We start from the raw sequence: 13,074 nt of genomic DNA, 5'->3' as shown, positions 1-13,074 counted from the left end.
TTAACTTTGATCTAGTGCAGCCGCCAAGGAAGGACTAAATTCTTTGGCCTCCTCATACTCAGATTTGGGGAAAGAATCACCAATGCACATGTTGGTTTTAAACAAAACAAGGCATAAGACGGTGCCTCTCCTCAATGCAAAAGGTCTCAAGAGCCCAACAAAGACTCGTCAAAAGGAAAGGCGAGTTCACATCTGCCCATATAGGATCCGTCCCTACTTCAATAATCATGTCCAAGCAGCTACTGCAGACTCATTTGTTTTCATGACCTTAGATGGGTGAGTGCCAACATGGCAGAGGATGTTTTGATAAGAGAAGTCCACATCGATGGCCAATCCTCTAATGGCACATCTGCTTACAAGTTGCAATAAAGGCAACGCCCCCACCCCCCCACCTTTTAAACTTAACATACATGTGGATATATGTTTAAATGGCAATCCACAGGGAATGATCTATTCGGCCAATGCTCTTTTTATGCTTGTAGAATCCCATAAACTTGTGGAATAAAAATATAGATGGCTCAAAAGGTAATCCTCCAATCAAATGTTCACTTATCACTACTAATGCAATCTTGCATACTCTTTGAAACTCAGACCACAAATATGCATATATTTTGTTATCACATTAAAAACAACTTTCAAATCTTACTCCACTTTTGCCTGATAACACACTATTTCCATTTAGGATGTTATCCCCAATGTTTTCGTTATATGAAAGCATATAGGTCAAATATCAACTTGATTAGAAAACATTATGTATGTTCATTTCTTACATCCCATTCGGTCTTTAAACACAAGTGTACATATCAAGGAATCATAATGAGTAAAAGTCATTACAATATTGCTTTAAAGACCAATGCATAATCAACCTGGTGAAATTAGTCGAGCCCCCAAGTGGTTCCGACTAAAAAAAAATTCATTCTAAAACACCTAACCGAACTCTGAAATCAAACATATTGATTCTTTGTTCTGCATTCTCTTGCCCTATCGAATCTCATCTCATGATGAATTCTCAGTCAAAAGATATTGACTGTCAAAGTTGCCTTCTCAGAACTGCCTGCAAGAAAACATATCAGAAAACAATAAATCGCGTTTGGTTTTGGCTTCGAAAACTGGGCAAACTGATACTTGGGGGCACAAAAACTAGGACATTGGTTCACTATCATAAGGACAATATAAATTTGCGATTAGGGCTCATGACGAATAACAAAGCAAATTTGGCGAGCGGTCAAAGTGGGCTACTCCAATTTGCAAACTGGAAACATTGGGAGGAAAGTGATTTTTTGTGAATGGAATGGACCTGGGAAAGTGTGCAAACGGATTCGCCAAAACTTGCAAATTGGCACACTTAAAGTATTTCTAGAGTAGAACACAACAGTGCAATCCATTCGATCTCACCTATCACGAATTTCGAGTTATGACATCTCAAACAGGGGTACTGACCAATCTGCACTTTATGCCACCAGTAAAAGTTCACAAATTGCATTTGGAATCGCGTTTGAAAATTGATCAAACGGATTCGTCATAAGCTCAAAACATAACAAGTCTTTGACCTATAGAATGCAATGCAAAAGGAATTTTCCCATTTCGGTCAGCTGGGTTAAAGTTATAACAAGTCAAACAGGGCCTCCCAGAATTCTGAACAATTTGCATCAGCATGACAACAATAAATGACCAACTTTGAGGGATTCAAAACCTAGTCAAAATATATCAAAACGACTCGAACTCTGATACATAGGTTCTCTAGTATGGACACTAAACACTCCCAAACCAGCGAGTCATGAAACAATACCGAGTGCGAGATATTCAATTGCAAACTAGGCCTCCTATTGTTGTTTGACAATTAGGCAAAAAATGCAGATTTGGACATTGCTCAAAACGGAACTTCACGGAATGACTCGGAATGGCAATTTATCTTCATGGGACGAGCAGATATACTGAATGCAAGGTGTTAGAAACATTAAACACCTCTTAGGCCTCAAAAGGACAGCCGGGTACACATGCATCAAAATCGCCTATAGGGCTTGATTTTTTCAATGGTACTCAAAATCAGGGCTTCAATTTTGAGTCCCAATAGAGTCAATATCCCAGAGTTCTTCAGCTATATAGCCCACCCAAAGTTGTTTAGCTTGTGGGTCAAGGGGTTGAATTGACTTGGTCATTCCACACTTTTGGGCTTAGTTGTGAGGAACCAGTATCTGAGCATCCTTCAATTAAGTAGACCACCCCCAGTTGCTTAGCTTGTGGGCCAAGGGGTGAAATTGAGTTGGTTGGTTGTTTCTACACTTCAACTTAATTTTGAGGAACCAATCTCTAGGCATCCTTCAATTAAGTAACCAACACCAAGTTGGTTAGCTTGTCATCCAAGGAGTTGAATTAACTTGGTTGATCATTCAGCACTTTTGGGCTTAATTGTGCAGAACAATCTTACTAGTATAATATTTGTAAAAAAATTATATTGTAGAAGTTGTTTTTGAGCAAAATTAGGTGTAGCCCTAAAAAGGGACATTACAATTGGTATTGGAGTTTTGATCCTACCAGCCTACAGGGTAAAGAGAAAACAATGGATGTATTTTATTCAAACAAATTTGAAGGTCTAAGAAGAAATCTTTAAACTCGGTCCAACAATGATAGTTCAAAGTCTATAATGATCAAATGATATACTAATGGTTATAAGTAGCCAACAATGGCACGGTAAAAGGTAGCTTAATACCCACATGTCAACATAGGCCAATAAATATCTTGTATGGGAAACTACCAATGATAAATATGCTATGAAAATTGAATGAGACTTAAGGAAATTCACTCGAAACGTGAAAATTCTTGGGCTCCATTTCAGTTACAACATGAGTGGCTATATAAACCCAAAATCAACATACAATTAACAATGCTTGTAATGTCAGGGTGACCCCATAGCAAATCTCTATTGATAGAGATGTGGAAGGTCTAGTGTTCAAATCCTTACAGGTTTATTGGCTTATTTGTGCATGCATTTTGGTAATGACAACGGTTGTTAATGGTGATGGTTGCTAGATCAATTTGATAGAGTCCAATGGAACCAAAACCAAGGAAATAGTACAAAGTAAGGAGGAGGTAAGAAGTTGAATGGCATACAGGTGGGGAATGGTTAAGAAACAGGAGTATGTGTAGAGGAGTACAAAGGTTGAGGGATGAATGGTGTACGGAATGCACGATGAAAGGATGATAGGAGGTTGGCACACAAGAGTTTGCGGTCATAGTAGGTTATGCGGTGTACAAGGTGGAAGCTCAACAATGTAGGAGCACGGAGAGTGTGGCGATTGGTGTATCAGGTGGAGGTGGCAGTGCAGTGCGAAGGAGTATAGGAGTAGAGGCAACAATGGATTACATGGCGTAGGTAAGGATGGTGAAGGAGTATAGGAGAAGATAAGATCGCAAGGGTGAGGAAAGATGATTGAGGGGCTGATGTGGAGAAAAAGATAATTTGCGAACGAACACATGGGAAACCCCACAAGGTGCAAGATTGATTAATGACCAAATACCACATTGAAATCCAGCCCAAGTGACAGTGATCAAAAATGTTAATTTGCATGCATACAGAGTGCAAAACGACGAAGGATATTATAGAGAGCATTAAGACAAATCTATAGGTGTTAATGCCTCAAAGCTATGAAGTGGGGTCCCCCACTATGATCCCACTAGTTCAAAAAGTTCCACTCGAAATTGATTGCCAACCAAAAAACACAATGCTTGTAACATCCCCTTCAGCTAAGTAGATGGCAGTGATCCCTTTAGCCTATTATATATATAATTCCGATAGGCTAAATTCAGGTTTTGTGAGGGAAGAAATTAATAAAGATCTCCAATAAAGTGATATTTCCAGATAAAATTATTTAAATTAGTTTCTGAAGTGGTTTAAAAGGGGCAAATGTTACAAAGACACTTTATTAAAGTGACTAATTGATTTACTTTGAAGGTGTGAACTAAAAATTAACTTCGGGAACATTCTATGGAAAATATAAAAGTGAATTAGAAGCTTATTTGCATATGCCTAATTCTACTTTTTGTTGTCGAGACTAGGAGCTTTCAGGGACAACTAACCCTAGAACAAAACATAAGAGAAATGATCTTGGTGGTGAGACATCTAGCCTAGCCTATTTGCAGGAGGAATCACATAGATTTCATGCAGGTGCTGAATGATTGAAGATTGAATAGTTTGAGGAGTTTTGCAGTCAAATAAAATTATCTTGGATATTTGCAGGATCAAAAGAGATTTATAGGTTAAATAAAGAAATAACGCATTTGAAGATTTCAATGACTAACAAAGAATATATATTGGCTGGGCAATAGCACTTTCTATGTGTTAGTTGATGGAATCAAAGTAACAAGAATCGGAATCGGATCGGAATCGGCAAGGCCGAATCAAATCGTGAATCGGCCATGAATCGGAATCGAATCGGCCATGAATCAGAAAATTTTAAAAACCCTTGAAATTTAGTGAGTAACTTATTTCATAAACCCTTTATCGCTGATTCGATTCACCGATTCATAAAAAATCGTTTGGCTTGAATCGAATCGCCGAATCGCGTGAATCGCATGAATCGCTGTGATTCTTGGAACTATGGATGGAATATACCTATTACTGGCCATCATTTTGGAGACATGCTGGACGTGAGTTTTTGTAAGACAGGTTGTGGGCTCTGACGCTGCATTCTGGCTGCTTCCTTTGCCACACATCAGTCAGACATTGCTAGGCATTTAAAATCACAGGTTGCTGGGTGACATTTATTGGTGGTTCAATGGTAGTATATTGTGGACATTAGGTATTTCTTTCTGGTAGATAGCTATTCCTGAGCTGACGTGAGGGGATTGAAGGAGTTTGTAGCAGACTGTATGCTAGGCGTGAGGGATCGAGGACTACCAGAAATTATGCAATGCCATTGTGAGCTGCAAGGGGCAGGGCGTTGGACTTGGAGTAGGATCCAGCCACGATACATAAGTCAACTCTTGTGAGGACTGATCCAAGTGTTTCAATCTGTTATCTAATCAGGTGAGAACAATGTTTCTGCTTATCGCTGTAATCTGAAAACAGCGTACAGTCATAATAATTTTCAAATATGCAGTTTTGTGAAATGATTACGAACTATTTGTTACAATATCCTCTAAAATCTATGAATGCCAACTTGAAGTTTGTGAAGACAACTATGTTATGGTCGGAAATCCCTCACAGTTATATGCACATAAACTGTTTGACAAAATAAGTGGACACAAATCTCAGTATAATTGCCAAAAAATGGGTAGAAAATTTGTTTGAATCTTTGCAATGCTCAATAGTAAATAGATTTCAACTGGCCTTTCAGAATTAAAAGTTTAACTCTTCAGACATCAATTTACAGTGAGACTAATTCCAGTCCTTTCATTTTCCACTGGCCTCGCCATACAAAGTGCTAATTTTAGCAGTGAACTCACATGTAAGCTTGTATGAAGTTTTTTCAAACACAATGTGGGGAGCAATGTAATATCATGTCAAATCGAATTAGTTTCCTTATATTGACAGCCACTATAATGTTTGGAAGAACAATCCACTTTCCGACATCGAGGAAATAATTGCCCCAGAATGGGTTTAAGTTCTAACTGGTCGATCCTAAAAAGACTTATATTTTAGCTGATTTCAGCAAAAACGGAAGGCGAGCAAGAACTCACCACAGTATTTCAGTGCAAGGATAGGCCTAGGGTTTAGTATACCAGCTCTACAATTGTCATGTTAGCGATTAATCAATAGTTGTATAGAATTACCTTTGTTAAAAGCAAGGATTCTTAACCCCTGACCTAAATGGAGATTACCTGGGGACGGTGAATAGAGAAATCGGGATCGTCAAGATCGTCGGCAGCGTTCTCGACAAAGCCATAGTCGTCGTCGTCGCCATCGCCGTCAATATCTTCTGCTACTCCGTCGCTGTCTTCGTCTAGGTACTCTCCATCATAGGCATCGTGCATGTCATCCTCAGATTCCATGTTTCCAAAGCAGAGGAGCTGCAGGATAATCTATGGCGTCCTGCTGGTTCGAACGCGGGTTTCAGCCTGATAAGTGTGATTTACATTCAAGCGAGCGAACGGGTATGAGAAGTTGGGAGTGTTTTTGTTGAATTGTCGTTGATGGCGCGGCTTCTACTCGCGCCGCTGCTATTGCTATAATTTGGCAAATAATTTACAATTTGCCCACTCACGCAAGCATATACCAACTCCACAATTAATTCCTTTCCCACAAGTATGTCATGTTTTATACACTAGCTATTGCACCTTAGTGTGGAATGGGTACGTCGAACTTTTTTGACCCATCTCTTGTCTACAACTTAACTAATTTTCTACTTATGTTCTCTATCATCATGATGATGAACCATAAAGTGTAATCCACAACATTGATGCTTAAAAAATAACACAATCAAATATAGAAGCATATTGATTAACTCATGGCTTATAGAAATCTACTCACTCCAAAATAAAGTTGTCCTCCACAACATAATAAGTCATTTTAAATAAACATATCTCCACTTTTCCTTATGTTTATTCTTCATTTAATCTCTTCACTTTTCTCACATTCATCTCATCATATTATTTCATCATTTTTCATATAATTATTCATTCTGTAAGGCTCACTTGTGCCAATTTTTACATGACTTATTTCATGAGAGAGCAACACCATATCATCATTTAGTGTTACATCATTGTTTTTGAAATATAAAGCGATCAAAACAAGGGGATCGGCCCTTACAAAAAAAGTTGGTAACCAGCGCACTACCACCAAACACCTACCGAAGTAACAAGATGCAACCCAACCACATAGACAATATCAATCAAAAAGCACTAGCAATAAGGAAGCAAAACTAGCAGAAGTCTAAAATAATCTAACCAACTAATGTTAAGGAATGTATAACCAAACACCATAGCCAAAAACTACATTGCTAAACAAACTATAAAGTTTCAAATAAAAAATTGTTGGCTCAAACATGCCAACCCAAGTCTTAGTAACAGTTGTGAACTAGCAACTATGTTGCAGCAGAAAACAAACAAAAAACTAGGATCCTTAAATCCCATAAAAATAGTCAATTTTTTTCTTTTCCTTTCCTGGCCAGGAGAACCCGAGCCTAGTCTTCAGTAAGAAACTTGTAGAGGAGCTTATTATCTTCCATGTCCATCCTCGAATCATCCTTCTCCTATGCCAACAATTAGAGGGTGGTAGTCGCTGCATGAGTGACCTTCAGTGCAAATTTAGAGAAAGTATGAAATCCCTCCTCCAAGGTTCTGAACTTTTTTTCTAGCGGTGCAGTCTTTTCATTTCGTTCCTCCTCTTTTTCGTTTCCATCCTTATCAACCTTTCCAGGTTCCTCATTAGTCTTTGTCAATTGATTTTCATCCTGCAAAACTTGAGGGTTAGTAAAAACATTACATTTTTCTTTAATCGGAGAGGAAATTGGGATGGGGGAAATGTCCACTTTGTTACTATCTTCACAAAAAGTTATGGGCTAAAGGGTGAAACTAGCCAATACATGAGTCTCAATGGTAATGTCTTTACCATCTAACACTAGGGTATTACCAACATACGCTTGGGAATTATCCGCCGAGTTTTCACTTTTCTCTTTTTTCTCTTCCTCATTATCTCTCTTAGAGTCAGAGATTTTCCTCCTCCAGCTCCCTTTCCTTGCTCTCAGAACTCCCCTCTTCCTCCTCTTCCAACCTATATCTTTTGGATTTTTGCTTGTACCTAGCCTAGGATTTAGCCAGCCATCCCAACCTACGCCTAACCTTACCCCCTCCCTCCTCTTTCGACTTCTCAATTTCCACCTCCACAGGTTTTTCAACCTTAATTTTTTTACAACCCTTTTTTTCTATAGCCAACACTAGTTTTTTCTTTTTCGTAACATCTCTGTTGGGGGAGGAGTGTGGGGTGTAGATTTTGGTACCTGTGCTGGTACTCAAGGGGGAATTTCAATTTTTGCATTGGTTATCAACCACTATAACCCTAAGGGGACAAAGGGCAAGGTGGAATTGATAGAGACTAAAAATCAGGCCTTGGTGGATAATGGTAAAATTTAGACCCTTGCTCATTTTTTCCCTAACATCATTAATCATATCCTCCAGAGAATGTAAGATATAAAAAAATGGAATAGAAATGAAATCTCTTTTTCTAAAATGATTGAGCAATGGAAAGTGATAGAGTAGTAAACTCCAAACCTACCTTCAAGCATAAGGTATTTCATAATCACCAGACAGACGTCATCCCATGGAGCTGGAAGCTTGTCCCTTTTGAATCCTCCCCTATACCTCACTAGTTCTTCATTCTCCTCAAAAAACTTGATCATACTGGCCTCATCTATAGTTTTTGTGACCTTCTGCCATTTTTCTCCCTCATGGACAGCCTAGTAGCCATTACAATCACTTCCTTGTCAACTTGGAATGTAATGCCATTTATTGTGACCTTGTGCTCATTCCACCCATTCACAAATTGGAGTGCACAATTTACGGCATATCTCGCCATCGTCTGCATATAGGGAAGAAATCCCCCCTCCTTCAACAAATACCAGGTTGCCATTCTGTCTTTAAAATTTTCAATCTTCGATGGTTCCAATCTATTCAAATCTCCACCCATCTCCTCCTCATTGATTTTCGACCCTCCAACCTCAACAATTCACATTTAAATTTCCTTACTATCAAGATTCTTGTAAATATTAATCACCAATATCACAGCAATCCTACGATTAACACCAATAGGGGTTTTAATCGTCTCCCAAACTGATTTTCGGGTTGCTTCAAAATCTCAATCAAAATTATGATGGGATTTGCATGTACTTAGCATTATTATTCTCACATCCCTAAATGTACTGACAACCTTACTATTGAAAGCTTTCGTACTTTCAAAAAGGAAGTAATTCAAATTTCACCTTGTGTTACCATAATGGCGAAATAATTGCCACCTCAAATCACCTCCATTTACTATCCAATCAGTATAGTACCATCTTGTCAACTTCCCCTTAAACTTTCCATTAAATTTAGCACATTTCGTCTTTCTAGGTATAATGTTGCCAAAATTGGCACTGACCTTTATTTGCCAAATCATGCTTAACTTTTGCTCCCCTCCTTTTCCTTGCCGATCAAGGCTTTCATTTCCTCCTTTAAATTTTCTAAGTTGCTCCAACATGTTAATTTCCTTAATTCAAATCCCATGGCAGTGCAAACATTTGCCACCATATTTCCTTCTATGTAAATATGTTGTAATTGGACTTTCTCCATCTCAACTACAATATGTCTTATATCCATGATAACATTTAGGATATTCTAGCCAGGTTTAGAAACTCCCTTCACCAAATCAATGATTAATTTGGAATCCCCTTCTATGGTTATTTCCTTTATCTATAATTCCCTTATCAATTGAAAGCCCCAAAGCAAAGCCATTGCTTCAGCCAGATTATTACTTCCTCCTCCAACATTCCCAGAATATACTAGCAGCACATCTCCATTTCTATCTCTTAGCACACCACCCACTGCTCCTATACCCGTTAAGAAGTTAGCTTGTGTGAAATTGAATCTATATTGTTTATGTCCATCCTCAAGTGAATATTACATAACTGATTCATTAATTGTATGTGTGTGTGTGTGTGTGTGTGTGTGTGTGTGTGTGTGTGTCTTATTATTATTATTATATATTTAATATTATACATAGACATATATACTTAAGATTAAGATTATACTAAGAATCTACATAATGTAAGCAGTTTGTATGTAATCAAATTGTTGATAGCACATTATGTTAAATTGTAGTTCAGTCAGATTGATATAATCATGAGATTCATTATAAATGGTAAATCATCATTAGCTATATATATATATATATATATATATATATATATATATATATATATATATATATATATATATATATATATATATATATATATATATATATATATATATATATATATATATATGGTTAGTTATATTAAATATACTAACCAATGATGATTAACTATAGAGACATGTCTCTTTATAAGACATGTCTCCTCCTTCTCATATTTATATGAGAAGCAAATCTACAATTGGAACACATCAATAACAATGGCAATGTTATTACATTTGCAGAGATCCTAAATTTTTAACATGTTATTAGAGCCATGCTGCAAAATGTAGAGAATGAAATAAAATTGACAAAGATTATAATTGTTTGGACAACTTCAAGAAAATATTTAAATAAGACAAGTTATATTAACAGATAGATATGAGCCCACATCATCAAAGGATAATGATCTTCAATTATCAGACATGCTCTTAGACGGTGTTTTCATTATCAGGAGAAAATAAAGGACAAGCACCTCTTCCAACATATTCCATTATGGATATCATACTCCTTCCCTTCATACTCTCATCTCTGACATTCTCACCTAGAGCCATTCCAATTCCAAAGGGAAGTTGTGTATCGTTGAGGACAGCAAAGCAGAAGACAACCACCAAGCATTGTCAAAGACAACCATGGAACCCAGCAAGTAGCATTGACACACAATAGAGCAGTGATTGAGAAAAATGGCAGTTCGAATCAAGTAGAAGTCATCTTCATTAATACATTTGATGTTACAAAAACAATCCTATGGGTTGTGTTATTGTGTATAGGACAAACCTACAAGTTAGAATTTGGTGATGACATTTGTACAAATGTGGAAGCTTTATCAATGCATTTACAAGCTGAGCACTTCTTTGACACTGCTGTGGAGACAATTGTGTTTTCTTGAGCGAATAATTATGGTCCTTCTCACACCCGAGCACTGTCTAGTACTCCAACTTTGAAAGTATGTATTTGCTGAATTCTACAAATAAATAACAAAAGCATGTCAATCATTTCCTTGTCGTCCCATTCATTTTTGGGAGGGGATAGGGTGATTCATTAACCCCACAAAATTTTGAGAACATTGTCCACACTAATGGATCAAATCTCATTGGTAGGAATTTAGTTATTCGTTGGTATTGAATTGAGAGGAATGTTTTTCCTTCAAGTGGGAGAAAACAAACACATAATAGCATAGTCTTCAAAGCCAATTCATCTGCAGTCAACAAGAATCAGAAATTGACAATTACTGTCTAACGTCAGCAATCCTCCACTTTTGGAACATAGAAAAGAAGAACATTGCTCCATCAATCCTAACATGACGGTCATGCAAATTCATGTGTGGATACAAGGAAAGATGATTGAGATGTATATCATCACTTGTCAAAGATAAGGGACTGAACAAAGTAAATAAGCATACCCCATGGACACTTTAAATGATAGTGAACCAATCAAAAGACATCTAATGTATAAGGGGAGCGAAAGGAATTCATAATCAAGTTAGTTGACCAAGGTTTTGGAATATTGCGAAATATATCAAATGAACAAGTGTTAACAATAGACGACACAGGTCAACAAGAATTGATTGAGTAATGTTAGCAGATAAGATTAGAGATATCAGGGTGAACATGACGGTGATTAGAACCATGTATGGAATAGGAGCAAATTTGACATCTTTTATGAAGTTATAGAATCACTTAAGATGGAATTGAACTATATCATGTTTCAATGCATGTCCCACGTGCACAATATTCATCTATGATCAGACTACTACAAGATTTAGTGGGGATAAGGTATGTATGTATAAACCATTATAATCGAAAGTAAATCTATGACATGTAAAACATTAAATATAATAAGCCCCCTGTAGACACCTAAATTTGATTACATCACTTAAGTAATCTTATTCAGTCATCTTCTAAGGCATTATTAATTAAGTATTTAATATTTAATTAATCTATTGTCATCCCCTAGTTAATTAGTTAATTTAATTAACTATAGTCCAATTGATAAAATTAAAAGATCACCCAAAATCAATTTATCAATTAAATCCCTATTCCTTTATTAAATTGAATAAATCCTCAAATCTATTCAATTTCATTCTATATCCCCATTTTATTAAATAAATCACTTAATAAAATATCTAAAATCCTCCTAACCCCTAATCCAACCCATTCACACATACTAACCTCACTTAGCCACCTAACTAAACCATCCCATCAAATCTAAGCCACTTACCCCCTAATCCCCCTCTAATCCAAGCCTAATCCTCTTCTAATTGTAGAACAAGATTTAGTATGCAAAGAACATTAATAATAAAGTAAACATTCACAAACCAAAACTAAATTCACATATATGTTTAGACAAAGAAAAACAAACAAGAAGTGCAAACCTCAAAAGAGAAAACACTCCATGCTTTCTTGATTTTGTAGATGTGTCCTTTGATGTGGATGTATGCTCAAGATGCTCAAAGCTGCTTCAATGGAGATGGGTAATGGAAAATTGGTAGCTTTGTGAGCTCTCAGTTTGGCATTATAAGGGTATGGGTGTGGATTTTGGCTCTCAAAAGGGCACGATAACTTTAGCTCAAGGATTGTTGTTGAAATGGCTTGGGATGGGATTCAATTTATAGGCCAAGGGGTAGAGGGATGGAGGGCTTAGATGCAAGGATGGGGAGATGGTTAAGGAGGGCTAAGATGCACTCAAAGGGGAGCACATGGATTGTTCTTGTTTAGCACCAATGGGAAGGTGACACTTGTCACAAGGAGGATGAGTGTGAGAGGGTAGGGTAAAGAGTTGGTTAAAGGCATGATGAGTGGGGTTGAGTATGTAAGAGAGATGTAAGAGGAATGAGTGTGGAAGAGGGAAGAGTGTGGAAGATGGATGTAAGAGTCATGAGTGGGCTTGTAAGAGTCTTTTATGGTTTGTAAGAGCACTCATGACTTGGTGGTTGGGATTTTTGAGGGGAGACTTTGGTTTGGTTTAAGAAAGTCTTAAACTTGTTTAGGGAATGTGACAACATTAGGGGGTGGATTAGGCTTTGGTTTAGGATTAGATTAGGGATGTTAGAGATGTGCAAGTGGATGGCATTAATGAGAGTGGGTGAGTTAGTGGCTAAGCTTGGTTAGTATGGGTGGATGGGGTGGATTAGGCTAAATGGAGGATTAGGGATAGGTTAGGGATTTGAGGATTTGAGGATTTTATTTATCAAATAGATTTATTTAATA

General features: G+C 37.2%; 1 protein-coding gene across 1 annotated transcript in view; it reads right to left on the bottom strand.

Annotated features, from left to right (window-relative positions):
- Positions 1–6,091, bottom strand: part of LOC149568259 (putative E3 ubiquitin-protein ligase ARI8) — a 134,360-nt gene extending 128,269 nt beyond the window's left edge. Inside the window, exon 1 of the mRNA XM_089821246.1 lies at positions 5,821–6,091. Coding sequence (XP_089677372.1) covers positions 5,821–5,991 — 171 coding nt within the window. The 5' untranslated portion in view covers positions 5,992–6,091. The remainder of the gene's footprint in view (positions 1–5,820) is intronic.
- Between the last annotated feature and the right edge of the window lie 6,983 nt (positions 6,092–13,074).

The sequence above is a fragment of the Cupressus sempervirens genome, chromosome 3 (assembly GCF_028749045.1).
Source record: "Cupressus sempervirens isolate cs-2001-9-10 chromosome 3, ASM2874904v1, whole genome shotgun sequence".
NCBI classification, from domain to species: domain Eukaryota; kingdom Viridiplantae; phylum Streptophyta; class Pinopsida; order Cupressales; family Cupressaceae; genus Cupressus; species Cupressus sempervirens.
Note: the sequence above shows the minus strand (reverse complement) of the source record. Positions and strands in the feature narration are given on the sequence as shown.